This window comes from Lampetra planeri, unplaced genomic scaffold, assembly GCF_965212315.1.
Source record: "Lampetra planeri unplaced genomic scaffold, kcLamPlan1.2.h2 scaffold_111, whole genome shotgun sequence".
Taxonomy (NCBI): domain Eukaryota; kingdom Metazoa; phylum Chordata; class Hyperoartia; order Petromyzontiformes; family Petromyzontidae; genus Lampetra; species Lampetra planeri.
The window spans coordinates 125,001-142,821 of NW_027613820.1; the positions used below are offsets into that span (position 1 = coordinate 125,001).

The window sequence follows — 17,821 nt, forward strand, 5'->3', positions numbered from 1 at the left end:
ACCCTGCCGCCTCCCCACCAACCACCCTGCTGCCTGCCCACCAACCACACCCTGCTGCCTCCCCACCAACCACTCCCTGCTGCCTCCCCTGGCTGCCAGCGGTGAACTCACGCCTCCCCCCCTCGTGTCTCCTTCCCTGTCTCAACCACGTGTCTCTTCCCCCCCTCCACCCCATGTGTCTGCCCCCCAAAATCTCCTCCACCCCCCACCACAGCGGACTTTGGCTTCTGCGCCCAGATCTCTCCGGAGCAGAGCAAGCGCAGCACCATGGTGGGCACCCCCTACTGGATGGCGCCCGAGGTGGTGACACGCAAGGCCTACGGGCCCAAGGTGGACGTCTGGAGCCTGGGCATCATGGCCATCGAGATGGTGGAGGGGGAGCCGCCCTACCTCAACGAGAACCCGCTCAGGGTGAGTGGGTGGGGCGAGCGGGCGTGTGGGCGAGCGGGCGTGTGGGCGAGCGGGCGTGTGGGTGAGCGGGCGTGTGGGTGAGTGAGATGGTGGAGGGGGAGCCGCCCTACCTCAACGAGAACCCGCTCAGGGTGAGTGGGTGGGGCGAGCGGGGCGTGTGGGTGAGCGGGCGTGTGGGTGAGCGGGCGTGTGGGTGAGCGGGCTTGTGGGTGAGCGGGCGTGTGGGTGAGTGAGATGGTGGAGGGGGAGCCGCCCTACCTCAACGAGAACCCGCTCAGGATGACTGAGTGGGTGGGCGGGCGCGGGCGAGTGGGCGGGTGGCTGAGTGGGTGGGTGAGTGGGTTGGTGGGTGGGTGGGTGAGAGGCTGGGTTGGTGGGTGGGAGGCTGGGTTGGTGGGTGGGAGGCTGGGTTGGTGGGTGGAGGCTGGGTTGGTGGGTGGGAGGCTGGGTTGGTGGGTGGGTGGGTTGGTGGGTGGGTGGGTTGGTGGGTGGGTGGGTGGGTGAGTGGGTTGGTGAGTGGGTGGGAGGCTGGGTTGGTGGGTGAGTGAGTGGGTGAGAGGCTGGGTTGGTGGGTGGGTGAGTGGGTGGGTGAGTGGGTGGGAGTCTGGGTTGGTGGGCGAGCGAGCGGGCGGGCGGGCGAGCGGTTGAACGTGAACCCAGCGCTGTGTGTGTGTAAACATAATCAGCACAGGTGGCGGGAGGAGAGACAAAGGCGGCCGGGCACGTGACGCTGTCCCACCCACACCCCCCCACGTGCGCCGTGGCGGCCTTCGCAGGCGCCGGCACCCCCCACCGACCGGCTCGTTGAAGGCTACGCGAGGCGGTGACCTTTGTGCCGTGTCCGTGCCGTGTCGGTGCCGTGTGTAGGCCCTGTATCTCATCGCCACCAACGGCACCCCAGAGCTCCAGAATCCTGAGAAGCTGAGTCCCGTGTTCCGCGATTTCCTCAACCGCTGCTTGGAGATGGACGTCGACCAGCGCGGCTCTGCGCGCGACCTCCTGCAGGTGACGCCGGGGCCTCCCCTAGGTCCACTCGGCCTCAAATCAGTTGCCCGGTGGGGTTTGTGTGCAAGGTTAAACAACAAAGGTTGACCGTGGCGTGGGGTTTAATCACGACAACCCTTCGTGTGCCACAGTGCCGGCCTTCATAGTTGCTGATAACCGCTAACAGCACTTGCCCCAACAGCCTGTTAGAGGCTATATTGGGGGGGGGGGGGTCTTTGCCTTCGTCTTGTGGGGGGCGGGGAGCGGTGGCGCAGTGGTTAGCGCTGTGCTACGAACCCGGGCAGAGACCCGAGTTCGATTCCCGCTCACGGCCACCACCAACACCGGTGACGACTCTGAACCGGGCCCGGGCCTCCCCTAGGTGTCCTCAGCCTCAAATGGGTCCCTGGTGCGGTGTGCAGTAAACATCGGCACTAGGGGAGACAAAGGCGGCCGGGCGTGGTGCTGACCACCCACCCCCTCGTGTGCCAGTGCCGGTAGCCTTCATAGGTGCTCGCTAACAGCACTTGCCCCAACAGTATGCTAAGGCTATACGGGGGATCTTTGTCTTGTTTTATGTGTATGTGTCTGTGTATTCATGTCTGTATTTTATTAAGGTGTGTGTGTATTAATGTCTGTATGCGTGTGTCTGTGTGTATCTGTGTGCGTGTATTAATGGACCACAGGGGACAGGTTCCTGTAGGATTGGAAGGACAGGCCGCACCTAGCCTGGCACATGCGCCGTGGTGCCATCACCGTCAATTAGTGGCGAAGGGCGGGTGTTGGTATTGGTGTATTAATGTGCGTGTGTGTGTGTTGTGCGCGTGTGTCTGTGTGCAGCATCCGTTTTTGAAGCTTGCCAAGCCCCTGGCCAGCCTTACTCCCCTCATCCTGGCAGCCAAGGACGCCATCAAGAACAATCGCTAGCACAGGCGCACACGCACACACACTGTTACCCATACTCGCACAGACGCAGGCACACACTCATACTCACACGCAGGCACACACTCGCATACACACACTCGCATACACACACTCTCGCATACACACTCATACTCGTACACACTCCACGCATACACACTCATACTTGTACACACACTCGCACACACACTCATACTCGCACGCATACACACACTCGCATACACACACTCTCGCATACACACTCATACTCGTACACACTCCACGCATACACACTCATACTTGTACACACACTCGCACACACACTCATACTCGCACGCACACACACTCATATTTACGTACACTTACACCCATGCACTCATACACACACACGCACACATTCATACCCATACCCACACAGCTACTCATACCCACAGGCACCCATACCCACCCATACCCACCCCCACACAGCTACCCATACCCACCCATACCCACCCATACCCACCCCCACACAGCTACCCATACCCACCCATACCCACCCATACCCACACAGCTACCCATACCCACAGGGACCCATACCCACCCATACCCATACCCACACAGCTACCCATACCCACCCATACCCACCCATACCCACCCCCACACAGCTACCCATACCCACCCATACCCACCCATACCCACCCATACCCATACCCACACAGCTACCCATACCCACCCATACCCACCCATACCCACCCATACCCACCCCCACACAGCTACCCATACCCAGAGGCACCCACACGCACCCATACCCACACAGCTACTCATACCCACAGGCACCCATACCCACACATACCCATACCCACACATACCCACCCATACCCATATCCACACCAACTGATACCCACACGCACCCACACCCACATGTAGACACACACTCCTGGCTGCCCGCATGCTCTGACACACACACTCCCTGCACAACACTCGGAAGCACAAGCAGCCATTGTGGGTGTGCACGCACACACACACACACAGCACAAAGGTGCACAGTGGGGGTTTGGGGTACGTGCGTGTGTGTGCGCGCGCGTGTGAGGGTGTGCGTGCGAGGGTGTGCGTGCGAGGGTGTGCGTGCGAGGGTGTGCGTGCGTGCAGTTCGCGTGCGTACACATTAGCCGGTCGGTTTGTCAGTGTGTGTACAAGGGCCTGTGTGCGTCTTGTGTGTGTCTTGTGTGTGAGCACATGTGTGTGTGCAGCTGTGTGTGCACGTGTGAGCAACGTGTGCATTCCGCTGCGTGTGTGGAGCCGTATGAGTGTCTGCAAGTCGCGAACGCTGTACTACTAATTACCCTGAGCCCCCCGCCCCCTTTCGTAGCACCCACCCAGTCTCTGTTGGTCTGTCGTTCACCTCGCCCACGTGTGTCGGGGCGCCGAGAGAGTTAATGGAGCCTCTGGTTCCTGCGTTGTTGTACATTGCCTGTCCCCCGGTGGGGGGGTAGGGGTGGGGAGTTGGGAGGATTCAATTTGAGTCGGGGCGGAGCTCCTGCATCGGATCAAGCAGCATCCAATACTTGGGCGGTGGAGACATTCGCTCGCCGCTCACTCACCCTCTCGCTTGCCCGCTCACTCACCCATTCGCTCGAACGCCCGCTCACTCACCCTCTCGCTTGCCCGCTCACATTCTCGCTTGCCCGCTCACTCACCCTCTTGCTTGCCCGCTCACTCACCCATTCGCTCGCTCACCCTCTCGCTTGCCTGCTCACTCACCCATTCGCTCGCTCACCCGCCGGCTCACCCTTTCGCTTGCCCGCTCACATTCTCGCTTGCCCGCTCACTCACCCTCTTGCTTGCCCGCTCACTCACCCATTCGCTCGCTCACCCGCTTGCTTGCCTGCTCACTCACCCATTCGCTCGCTCACCCCGCCGGCTCACCCTCTCGCTTGCCCGCTCACTCACCCATTCGCTCGAACGCCCGCTCACTCACCCTCTCGCTTGCCCGCTCACTCACTCACCCATTCGCTCGCTCACCCTCTCGCTTGCCTGCTCACTCACCCATTCGCTCGCTCACCCGCCGGCTCACCCTCTTGCTCGCTCACCCTTTCGCTGGCTCTCCCCGCTCGCCCGCTCATCCGCCAACCTGCTGGCACGCTCGCCATTCAGGCGGGGGGGGGGGGGTCATGGATCACCATCTGACACCCCCCCACCCCCCCCTGTTCCCCCAGGGGGGGGTGGGGGGGTGTCCACACCTCGGTAAAAAAGAGGTATACTGTCGGGTTTTTTTTTTACACGGTTATTATTGCTATTGCGGGATATGTTGGTTTATTTTTCTCGTCGTTTCCCGTACCTGGGAAATCTGCAATGGTTTGGGGGGACGGGGACACTGCAGCCTCCTCTTGATCTGTGCGCGTACGCAGGAATATAATAATATAATGATGTTACGGAATTAAATCGCCCGCTGTAGGACACTACAAACCCCTGTGCCCTGACACCCGGGGCCCAGATTCCAACCCATCGCCTCTGACACTACCCACCTGAAACCCCCCCAGTGAGTGGCAGGGGAGAACCCACACTGGGGGTGGTTCAGCATCAGAATCTTTATCCTGGAGGAGTCCACCCATGAGATGTGAAGCTTTGTCACAGATGGTGTCCAGTGGGGGGGGGGGGGGTCACAAGATGTCCAGTAGACTTCAGATGTCCAGTAGTTTCACAGGTGTCCAGCAGGGGTCAGATGTTCACTTTGCTCTCAGCACTGCCATCTTCTTGGTCTTGCGAAGCGTTTATCATGAAACATCATCACAATCCTCCATTTCCCCTCTCCCAAGTGCATCATCATTGCTACTGAGAAGCCGCCATGCGGGGCCCCTTGGAGCAGTGGTCTTAGTTTGAGGTGTAGGTGTGCATGTGCGTGCATGGGGTGCCATTGCTGCTGCTGCTGCTGCTGCAGTGAGTTGGCACAGTTACAGGGGGGAGGGTGGTACAGCAGATGTGCATCTCAGTAGGTCAGCCCATGGCCACCACCAGCCAGCCACAGCCTCACAGTGCACCTGGCCTGGCGCGCTCACTCCGTGACATTGCCAGGCCAGGCACAAGGTCGGGCCTGGTGCAGTCACTCTGTGGCTGCTGTTGGCTATTGCTGCTGCTGCTGCTGTTGGCTGTTGCTGCTGCTGCTGCTGTTGGCTATTGCTGCTGCTGCTGCTGCTGTTGGCTATTGCTGCTGCTGCTGCCTATTGCTGTTGCTGCTGTTGGCTATTGCTGCTGCTGCTGCTGTTGGCTATTGCTGCTGCTGCTGCTGCTGTTGGCTGCTGCTGCTGTTGTTGTTGGCTATTGCTGCTGTTGGCTATTGCTGCTGCTGCTGCTGCTGTTGGCTGCTGCTGCTGCTGCTGTTGGCTATTGCTGCTGCTGCTGCTGCTGTTGGCTATTGCTGCTGCTGCTGTTGTTGGCTATTGCTGCTGTTGGCTATTGCTGCTGCTGCTGCTGCTGTTGGCTGCTGCTGCTGCTGCTGCTGCTGTTGGCTATTGCTGCTGCTGCTGCCTATTGCTGTTGCTGCTGTTGGCTATTGCTGCTGCTGCTGCTGTTGGCTATTGCTGCTGCTGCTGCTGCTGTTGTTGGCTATTGCTGCTGTTGGCTATTGCTGCTGTTGGCTATTGCTGCTGCTGCTGCTGCTGTTGGCTGCTGCTGCTGCTGCTGTTGGCTATTGCTGCTGCTGCTGCTGCTGTTGGCTGCGGCTGCTGCTGCTGTTGGCTGTTGCTGCTGTTGGCTATTGCTGCTGCTGCTGTTGGCTATTGCTGCTGCTGCTGTTGGCTGCGGCTGCTGCTGCTGTTGGCTGTTGCTGCTGTTGGCTATTGCTGTTGCTGCTGTTGGCTATTGCTGCTGCTGCTGTTGGCTGTTGCTGCTGTTGGCTATTGCTGCTGCTGCTGTTGGCTGTTGGCTGCTGCTGCTGTTGGCTATTGCTGTTGCTGCTGTTGGCTATTGCTGCTGCTGCTGTTGGCTGTTGCTGCTGTTGGCTATTGCTGCTGCTGCTGTTGGCTGTTGGCTGCTGCTGCTGTTGGCTATTGCTGCTGCTGCTGTTGGCTGTTGGCTATTGCTGCTGCTGCTGTTGGCTGTTGGCTGTTGCTGCTGTTGGCTGTTGGCTATTGCTGCTGCTGCTGTTGGCTGTTGGCTATTGCTGCTGCTGCTGTTGGCTGTTGGCTGTTGCTGCTGTTGGCTATTGCTGCTGCTGCTGTTGGCTATTGCTGCTGCTGCTGTTGGCTGTTGCTGCTGCTGTTGGCTGTTGCTGCTGCTGTTGCTGCTGTTGGCTATTGCTGTTGCTGCTGTTGGCTATTGCTGTTGCTGCTGCTGTTGGCTGTTGCTGCTGCTGTTGCTGCTGTTGGCTGTTGCTGCTGCTGTTGCTGCTGTTGGCTATTGCTGCTGCTGTTGCTGCTGTTGGCTATTGCTGCTGCTGTTGCTGCTGTTGGCTATTGCTGCTGCTGTTGCTGCTGTTGGCTATTGCTGCTGCTGCTGTTGCTGTTGGCTATTGCTGCTGCTGTTGCTGCTGTTGGCTATTGCTGCTGCTGTTGCTGCTGTTGGCTATTGCTGCTGCTGCTGTTGCTGTTGGCTATTGCTGCTGCTGCTGCTGTTGCTGCTGCTGTTGCTGCTGCTGTTGCTGCTGCTGTTGGCTGTTGCTGCTGCTGTTGCTGTTGGCTATTGCTGCTGTTGCTGTTGGCTATTGCTGCTGCTGCAGCTGTTGGCTATTGCTGCTGCTGCTGTTGGCTATTGCTGCTGCTGTTGCTGTTGCTGCTGTTGGCTATTGCTGCTGCTGCTGCCTATTGCTGCTGCTGTTGCTGTTGCTGCTGCTGCTGTTGGCTATTGCTGCTGCTGTTGCTGTTGCTGCTGTTGGCTATTGCTGCTGCTGTTGCTGTTGCTGCTGTTGGCTATTGCTGCTGCTGTTGCTGTTGCTGCTGTTGGCTATTGCTGCTGCTGCTGCCTATTGCTGCTGCTGCTGCTGTTGCTGTTGCTGCTGCTGCTGTTGGCTATTGCTGCTGCTGGCTATTGCTGCTGTTGGCTGCTGCTGCTGTTGGCTGTTGCTGCTGCTGCATCCCCCTGGTGGTGCGAGTGTGAGAGTCTCTCCCCAGGGCCTGAGTCGTTGGGTGGTGGTGGTATCAGTTCTCTCAAGTGCATTTCGTAGAGATGAGTCTTGGTTTTGGGGTTTATAGTTTCTCTCTCTCTCTTACAGATCTGTTATAAATGTGGTTTGCGTGCTTTTAATTTGCGGGGGTTGCGGGGGGGGGGGGGGGGAACAAGTGGAGTTTGTTTATTTGTTGTTGTTGGTTTTTAACAAGACGTCGCCTAGGTTTGATTAAAAATTTTATTAACGCAAAACCTTGGGGGGTGGGGGGTGGGGGGGGGGGGGCGCCTCCCCCCCCCCCCACTCCATCCCCACTCCCTCTTTGCAAGTTGCTTTTCTGTTGAAGTGTGGTGCAGGTGTGTGTACGGTTGTGTTTGTGTGTACGGTTGTGTTTGTGTGTACGGTTGTGTTTGCGTGTATGGTTGTGTTTGCGTGTACGGTTGTGTGTGTGTGTGTACGGTTGTGTGTGTGTGTGTACGGTTGTGTTTGCGTGTACGGTTGTGTTTGCGTGTACGGTTGTGTTTGCGTGTGTACGGTTGTGTTTGCGTGTGTACGGTTGTGTTTGTGTGTACGGTTGTTTGCTGTGTTAAGAATCTAAAGCAGACGATTCTGAACTGGGCCTCCCCTAGGTCGACTCATCCTCAAATGAGCACCTGCTGCAGTGGTGTGTAGCAGTAAACATCGCCCTCTTGTGCCATGGTGCTGCCTTCATAGGGGCTGCTGCTGCCTGCTGCTGCTACCAGCTAACAGCACTTGCCCCAAGTCTGTGAAGCTTACACAGGGGGGGGGGATCTTTGTCTTCTGCTCGCTCTTACACTACTTGAATGCCCAAGTGGGTCACTCTGCACCATGAGGCCAGAACCATTGAAAGAGATTAGCCACGATCAGCTCAATAACAACCTCTTCACATGGTTGACACTTTATTTACATACGTGAGTGTGGTGTGTCCCAATGTGTCTTTGTGCATGTCTACACGTGTGTCACGTGTTCGTGTGTCACGTGTTCGTGTGTCACGTGTTCGTGTGTCACGTGTTCGTGTGTCACGTGTTCGTGTGTCACGTGTTCGTGTGTGCCTGTACAAGGCAGTGGCTCCCTTGGCCATGTGGGGCGCGGTGGTGGTGGTCACCGTGGCCTCGTAGTGGTGGGTCCCGTGGCCATGGTGGTCACTGCGGTGGTCACTGCGGTGGTCACTGCGGTGGTCACTGCGGTGGTCACTGCGGTGGTCACTGCGGTGGTCACTGCGGTGGTCACTGCGGTGGTCACTGCGGTGGTCACTGCGGTGGTCACTGCGGTGGTCAGGCGCCGTGCGGTGCCAGTGGCCGTGTGGGCCCCCTGGTGGTCACCGTAGAGCCCCAGGGCCTGGCGTCTCTACGCCGTGGGGAGCTCCCGTGCTGCGTTCCTCCGCTTCACCACGAACACGCGGCCGGCGGACGTCGTGAGCACGTAGGAGAACTCCCCAAACACCACTGGGGAGTGGGGGGGGGGGTACAGGGGGTGAGGGGGTAGGGGGGGGTATGGGGGGGGTACAGGGGGTGGGCCCAGAGGGGAAGGGGATAGGTGGAGGAGGGATACTCGTTTTAAAGAGCGTAAAAAGTTTTAAGTTGTAGTACCGTGCATACCGTGGCACGGCACCCGCTCTCGCTCGCTCCCTTAGAGACAGCGAAGCGGCAACTCGGGGAGAGAGGGGACGACTCGGAGCGGACGACTCGGAGCGGACGGCTGAGGCTGTGGGTCAGTTTGGCGGCTGTGGGTCAGTGTGGAGGCTGGGGGTCAGTGTGGAGGCTGTGGGTCAGTGTGGAGGCTGGGGGTCAGTGTGGAGGCTGGGGATCAGTGTGGAGGCTGGGGGTCAGTGTGGAGGCTGTGGATCAGTGTGGAGGCTGTGGGTCAGTGTGGAGGCTGTGGGTCAGTGTGGAGACTGGGGGTCAGTGTGGAGGCTGGGGATCAGTGTGGAGGCTGTGGGTCAGTGTGGAGACTGGGGGTCAGTGTGGAGGCTGGGGATCAGTGTGGAGGCTGTGGGTCAGTGTGGAGGCTGTGGGTCAGTGTGGAGGCTGTGGGTCAGTGTGGAGGCTGTGGGTCAGTGTGGAGGCTGTGGGTCAGTGTGGAGGCTGTGGGTCAGTGTGGAGGCTGTGGGTCAGTGTGGAGGCTGGGGGGTCAGTGTGGAGGCTGGGGGTCAGTGTGGAGGCTGGGGGTCTGTGGAGGCTGGGGGTCAGTGTGGAGGCTGGGGGTCAGTGTGGAGGCTGGGGATCAGTGTGGAGGCTGGGGATCAGTGTGGAGGCTGGGGATCAGTGTGGAGGCTGTGGGTCAGTGTGGAGGCTGGGGATCAGTGTGGAGACTGGGGGTCAGTGTGGAGACTGGGGGTCAGTGTGGAGGCTGTGGGTCAGTGTGGAGACTGGGGGTCAGTGTGGAGGCTGGGGATCAGTGTGGAGGCTGGGGGTCAGTGTGGAGGCTGGGGGTCAGTGTGGAGGCTGTGGGTCAGTGTGGAGGCTGGGGGTCAGTGTGGAGGCTGTGGGTCAGTGTGGAGGCTGTGGGTCAGTGTGGAGGCTGGGGATCAGTGTGGAGACTGGGGGTCAGTGTGGAGGCTGTGGGTCAGTGTGGAGACTGGGGGTCAGTGTGGAGGCTGGGGATCAGTGTGGAGGCTGTGGGTCAGTGTGGAGGCTGGGGATCAGTGTGGAGGCTGGGGATCAGTGTGGAGGCTGTGGGTCAGTGTGGAGGCTGGGGATCAGTGTGGAGACTGGGGGTCAGTGTGGAGGCTGTGGGTCAGTGTGGAGACTGGGGGTCAGTGTGGAGGCTGTGGGTCAGTGTGGAGACTGGGGGTCAGTGTGGAGGCTGGGGGTCAGTGTGGAGGCTGGGGGTCAGTGTGGAGGCTGGGGGTCAGTGTGGAGGCTGGGGGTCAGTGTGGAGGCTGGGGGTCAGTGTGGAGGCTGGGGGTCAGTGTGACGGCTGCTACCTGTGAGTCGGCGGAATGGCGGCTGGCCCTGGGTGGTGGTTGGGAACTTGGAGGCGGTGCTGACGAGCGCCATGAGCACCCCGGCCACACGCTCGTCATTGTCCAGGTCCCCCGAGGACTGCAGAGGGGGGTGGGGGCGACACACGGAGTCGGGGTTCAAGTTGGTTCGGCTGTGTGACCGGAATAGCGGTCTCATTCGCAAGGGTGGCCTGCGTTGCCACCAAAAAATGATGTAGACACCCATAGAGACACACAGACACCCATACCAATGCGCGACGGTGATGTCACCACGGCGCCTGTGCCAGGCCTTGCTGACAGCAGGTCACGGGACGGACCCAGATGCCATGGGTTGGCTGACGGAGATGACCGGTAGATGCACCACCAGCTGTACCCCCCACTGTGCCAACTTGCTGCATTTTAGCCACCCAGCGCTCCACTCGTTGAGGATCGCTCCTCCGCCCTCCGTTGTTGCTGGAGGGCGACTGCCTCCAACTGCCCAGTAGCAGCATCCTTCAGGAGCCTCCTCCAGAGACTGATCTTGACACCGCTGGTACCAGTTGTCGGCAAGTCCACTCGTGCGCATTTAGCACCTCTATTAGGCCAAACAGAAGCTGCTTTGGCATGCGGTGGCTGGGCATGCGGGAAACATGACCCAGCCAACACAGCCTTGCCTGCCGGAGGAGCTCACTGATGGGAATGTGTCCAGATCTTTCAAGGATTTGCGAGCTCCTCACACAATTAAGCCTGCTTAAACCCAACATGGATCGTAGGCACAGACATTCCACCAGAGGAGTCGAACCTTTCACAAGCGTAGAGAAAGGAGGGAATGACTGGCTAAAGAAGACCCGAAGCTTCGTGCAGAGCGATAGACCAAGGTAGCTTCCACACAGCATTGCACAGCCGATGAAAAGCTAATGCCGCCCGACTGATTCAGAGTGAGATCTCTGTCAAACCAGAGCTGGTCAAAAGCACACTGCCCAGGTATGGGAAACTGCACTCTCTCCAACCGCTCCATCACAAATGGGTAGTTTGGTGGCAAAAAAATACTGAGGCAGGGGCTTCGTTTTGGTGGGGCTGCTGGTAAGGCCCCACCCCTTGGTGACAAGCTCCAGGTTCAGCAGCAGCGCCTCCAACTCCTCCTCTGAGTGAGCAGCAATCACCAGATCATCGGCATACATAACGTGGTTGAGCAATAGGGAGCCATCTCTCGACCACACCCGGGCATCGATCAGCCTCCCATTGTATCTGCACCAGATGGAAATTCCTCCGGTACAGCCATGGAAAGCTGCTCGAACTATGTGGTCAAAGATGTTAAATAATGTGGGAGCCAAAGGACATCCCTGTCGCACCCCAAAAGTGAATAGGGAAAGGCTCCGACTCCTACGTAGCTTTATCTGGTCCTGCCCACCATCATGAAGGCCCTTAATGATTGAGCAGATAATCAGGGACTCCGGAAGCATGAAGAACAGCCCAGAGGCCAGGCCTACTGATGGTATAGGCCTTGACCAGGTCAATAAAGCAGAGATGTAGGTCTTGTTGGAATTTCGTACACCTCTGCTGTAGCAGACTGACAGAAAATATGGCATCTGTGCAGGACCGCCCTGTTCTGAAACCACATTTTGGCTCCGCAAGCACAAATACCCATAGAGATACATAGATACCCACAGAGATACACAGAGATAGAGACACAGAGACCCAGAGATAGACACACACACATACCCAGAGATATAGAGAAACAGAGACCGATAGAGACACACAGAGACCCATAAAGATACAGAGACCCATAAAGATCCAGAGACCCACAGAGATACAGAGGCCCATAGAGAGACCCATAGTGATAGAGACACAGTTACATATACACCCATAGAGATTCATAACAATAGTTATTTTTTTGCAACCCACAGAGATACACAGACCCAGAGATGGAGACACAGAGTAAATAAAGAAACAGAGACCCATAGAGATACACAGAGACCCATAGAGATACACAGAGACCCATAGAGATACACAGAGACCCATAGAGATACACAGAGACCCGTAGGTCTGATGACACAAAAATAATAAGTTTTCATCCTTTCCAGCAATAACAAGATGTTCAAACACCAAATCGACTGTGAGTAATCATCGCAAGGCCTCAAAAGCGGTGGGGAGCACAGCTGGCGGTGCATCAGCCGGTCATCTCAGTGGGACAACCCACGGCAACCTGCTGGGTCTGTCCCGTGACCTCCTGCACCTAGCCTGGCACAGTTGGCGGTGCATCAGCCGGTCATCTCAGCCGACCCATGGCACCTGCTGGGTCTGTCCCGTGACCTCCTGCACCTAGCCTGGCACAGCTGACAGTGCATCAGCCGGTCATCTCAGCCGACCCATGGCACCTGCTGGGTTTGTCCCGTGACCTCCTGCACCTAGCCTGGCACAGCTGACAGTGCATCAGCCGGTCATCTCAGCCGACCCATGGCACCTGCTGGGTTTGTCCCGTGTCAAACCCAGCAGGTGCCATGCACAAGCACTGCGGTGGCACCAACGTGTAGGCATCTGCGTCTCTCACCGCCAGCATCCCGTCGTCGCTGATCATCAAGAATCCCTGCTGGTCTGGGATCAGCTCCACTCCCTGCGCCAGAACATTCGCCTGTGGACACACAGAGACAAACATCCCCCGTGTAGCCTTAACAGACGGTCGGGGCAAGTGCTGTTAGCGAGTAGCAGCGCCTCTGAAGGCTACCGACACTGCGGCACACGAGGGGGTGGGTGGCCAGCACCACGCCCGGCCGCCTTTGTCTCCCTCGCGGCGATGTTTAACTACACACCGCACCAGGTACTCGTTTGAGGCCGAGTCGACCTAGGGGATGCCCAGGACCGGTTTCCTATCTCTTATCATTGGCCCCATACTACACTACACCACACACTACACTACTATACACTACACCACACACTACACTACTATACACTACACCACACACTACACTACTATACACTACACCACACACTACACTACTATACACTACACCACACACTACACTACTATACACTACACCACACACTACACTACTATACACTACACCACACACTACACTACTATACACTACACCACACACTACACTACTATACACTACACCACACACTACACTACTATACACTACACCACACATTACACTACTATACACTACACCACACACTACACTACTATACACTACACCACGCATTACACTACTATACACTACACCACACATTACACTACTATACACTACACCACACTACTATACACTACACCACACACTACACTACTATACACATTACACTACTATACACTACACCACACATTACACTACTATACACTACACCACACACTACACTACTATACACTACGCCACACTACTATACACTACACCACACATTACACTACTATACACTACACCACACATTACACTACTATACACTACACTACTATACACTACACATTACACTACTATACACTACACCACACATTACACTACTATACACTACACCACACACTACACTACTATACACTACACCACACACTACACTACTACACAACTATACACCACACATCTACACAACTATACACCACACATTACACAACTATACACCACACATTACACAACTATACACCACACATTACACAACTATACACCACACATTACACAACTATACACCACACATTACACTACTATACACTACACCACACATTACACTACTATACACTACACCACACACTACACTACTATACACTACACCACACATTACACTACTATACACTACACCACACATTACACTACTATACACTACACCACACACTACTATACACTACACCACACATTACACTACTATACACTACACTACTATACACTACACCACACATTACACAACTATACACTACACATTACACTACTATACACTACACCACACATTACACTACTATACACTACACCACACACTACACTACTATACACTACACATTACACTACTATACACTACACCACACATTACACTACTATACACTACACCACACATTACACTACTATACACTACACCACACACTACTATACACTACACCACACATTACACTACTATACACTACACTACTATACACTACACCACACATTACACAACTATACACTACACATTACACTACTATACACTACACCACACATTACACTACTATACACTACACCACACACTACACTACTATACACTACACATTACACTACTATACACTACACCACACATTACACTACTATACACTACACCACACATTACACTACTATACACTACACCACACATTACACTACTATACACTACACCACACATTACACTACTATACACTACACATTACACTACTATACACTACACCACACATTACATTACTATACACTACACCACACATTACACTACTATACACTACACTACTATACACTACACCACACACTACACTACTATACACTACACCACACATTACACTACTATACACTACACCACACATTACACTACTATACACTACACCACACACTACACTACACTACTATACACTACACCACACATTACACTACTATACACTACACCACACACTACACTACTATACACTACACCACACACTACACCACACACTACACTACTATACACTACACCACACACTACACTACTATACACTACACCACACACTACACCACACACTACACTACTATACACTACACCACACACTACACTACTATACACTACACCACACATTACACTACTATACACTACACTACTATGCACTACACCACACATTACACAACTATACACTACACATTACACTACTATACACTACACTACTATACACTACACCACACGTTACACAACTATACACTACACATTACACTACTATACACTACACCACACACTACACTACTATACACTACACCACACGTTACACAACTATACACTACACATTACACTACTATACACTACACCACACATTACACTACTATACACTACACTACTATGCACTACACCACACATTACACTACTATGCACTACACCACACATTACACAACTATACACCACACATTACACTACTATACACTACACTACTATACACTACACCACACATTACACTACTATACACTACTATACACTACACCACACGTTACACAACTATACACTACACATTACACTACTATACACTACACCACACACTACTGTCCTAGCTGGGAGCCGTCCATAGCGAAGGCTTCCAAGGGGGCGTGGGGTAGGCCTCGCCCGGCCGACTCCGAGCCTAGCCGAGGTAGGCCGGCTCAGTCTCCAACTCACCATTGTCGTATCTCCTCCTCCTCGTCGTTGTCTTCACGAGAGACAGAGACACACAGAGAGACAGAGACACACAAAGAGACAGAGACACACAGAGAGACACAGGGAGAGGGAGAGAATCCACGCACCACGCGGGTCTGCGATGCTGCAGAGGGAAATTGAACTGCGGGGAGAGGGTCGACTTTAAATGGCGGTCACGTGGTGGTGGTCACGTGGTGACGAGGGGCAGGGCTTAGTACCCCGCCTCACCCGCTGCCCCCCCCCCCTAGTGGAGACAGAGTGGTGGTGCGACTGTGGCCATGCAAACCAAACGATGGACCACATCAGTCAACACACAGAGACTCCGAGACACACAGAGACACGTAGAGACACACAGAGACACACAGAGACCCACAGAGTCACACAGAGACACACAGAGACACAGAGTCACACAGAGACCCACAGAGACTCACAGAGACACACAGAGACTCACAGACACACGGAGACACAGAGTCACAGAGACACACAGAGACTCCGAGACACACAGAGACTCACAGAGACACACAGAGACACGTAGAGACACACAGAGACACACAGAGACCCACAGAGACACACAGAGACCCACAGAGACACACAGAGACCCACAGAGACACACAGAGACACACAGAGACTCACAGACACACAGAGACACACAGTCACAGAGACACGTAGAGACACACAGAGACACACAGAGACCCACAGAGACACACAGAGACCCACAGAGACACACAGAGACCCACAGAGACACACAGAGACTCACAGACACACAGAGACACACAGAGTCACAGAGACACGTAGAGACACACAGAGACACACAGAGACCCACAGAGACACACAGAGACCCACAGAGACCCACAGAGACACACAGAGACTCACAGACACACAGAGACACACAGATTCACAGAGACCCACAGAGACACACAGACACACAGAGACACACAGAGTCACACAGAGACACACAGAGACTCACAGAGACCCACAGAGACACACAGAGACACACAGAGACCCACAGAGACACACAGACACACAGAGACACACAGAGTCACACATAGTCACACAGAGACTCACAGAGACCCACAGAGACACACATAGACCCACAGAGACATAGAGACTCACAGAGACCCACAGAGACCCACAGAGACACACAGAGACACACAGAGTCACACATAGTCACACAGAGACTCACAGAGACCCACAGAGACTCACAGAGACCCACATAGACACACAGAGACTCCGAGACACACAGAGACACACAGAGACTCACAGAGACCCACAGAGACCCACAGAGACACACAGAGACCCACAGAGACACACAGTATCACAGATACACACAGATACACACAGAGAGGGTCAACTTTAAACGGCGGTCACGTGGTGGTGGTCACGTGGTGACGAGGGGCAGGGCTTATTACCCCGCCTCACCCGCTGCCCCCCCTAGTGGAGACAGAGCGGTGGTGCGACTGTGGCCATGCAAACCAAACGATGGACCACATCAGTCAACACACAGAGACTCCGAGACACACAGAGACTCACAGAGACACACAGAGACACGTAGAGACACACAGAGACACACAGAGACCCACAGAGACACACAGAGACCCACAGAGACACACAGAGACTCACAGACACACAGAGACACACAGAGTCACAGAGACACGTAGAGACACACAGAGACCCACAGAGACCCACAGAGACACACAGAGACTCACAGACACACAGAGACACACAGAGTCACAGAGACACGTAGAGACACACAGAGACCCACAGAGACACACATAGACCCACAGAGACCCACAGAGACACACAGAGACTCACAGACACACAGAGACACACAGAGTCACAGAGACCCACAGAGACACACAGACACACAGAGACACACAGAGTCACACAGAGACACACAGAGACTCACAGAGACCCACAGAGACACACAGAGACACACAGAGACTCACAGAGACTCACAGAGACCCACAGAGACACACAGAGACACACAGAGACCCACAGAGACACACATACACACAGAGACACACAGCGTCACACATAGTCTCACAGAGACCGACAGAGACTCACAGACACACAGAGACACACAGAGTCACAGAGACCCACAGAGACACACAGACACACAGAGACACACAGAGACACACAGAGACACAGAGTCACACAGAGACCCACAGAGACTC

General features: G+C 55.2%; 2 protein-coding genes across 2 annotated transcripts in view; one reads left to right on the plus strand and one right to left on the minus strand.

Annotated features, from left to right (window-relative positions):
- Window positions 1–4,934, plus strand: part of LOC144738647 (serine/threonine-protein kinase PAK 2-like) — a 34,650-nt gene extending 29,716 nt beyond the window's left edge. The window contains exons 13-15 of the mRNA XM_078621644.1: window positions 215–411; window positions 1,279–1,416; window positions 2,236–4,934. Of these exons, the coding sequence (XP_078477770.1) occupies window positions 215–411; window positions 1,279–1,416; window positions 2,236–2,322 (422 nt within the window). The 3' untranslated portion in view covers window positions 2,323–4,934. The remainder of the gene's footprint in view (window positions 1–214; window positions 412–1,278; window positions 1,417–2,235) is intronic.
- A 3,341-nt stretch (window positions 4,935–8,275) lies between these two features.
- On the minus strand, window positions 8,276–16,245 carry LOC144738650 (ragulator complex protein LAMTOR4-like). Its single transcript, XM_078621648.1, has 4 exons — window positions 15,630–16,245; window positions 12,868–12,948; window positions 10,320–10,437; window positions 8,276–8,838 (listed from the first exon to the last, which is right to left on the minus strand). The coding sequence occupies exons 1-4, from the start codon at window positions 15,630–15,632 to the stop codon at window positions 8,741–8,743; spliced, it is 300 nt and encodes a 99-aa protein (XP_078477774.1). The 5' UTR covers window positions 15,633–16,245; the 3' UTR covers window positions 8,276–8,740.
- Between the last annotated feature and the right edge of the window lie 1,576 nt (window positions 16,246–17,821).

Coding starts and splice junctions, on each gene's coding strand:
- LOC144738650 (XM_078621648.1), bottom strand. Junction 10,438..12,867: donor GCGACGACGGGATGCTGGCG/GTGAGAGACGCA, acceptor CCCCCTCTGCAG/TCCTCGGGGGACCTGGACAA. Junction 8,839..10,319: donor GCCATTCCGCCGACTCACAG/GTAGCAGCCGTC, acceptor CCCACTCCCCAG/TGGTGTTTGGGGAGTTCTCC.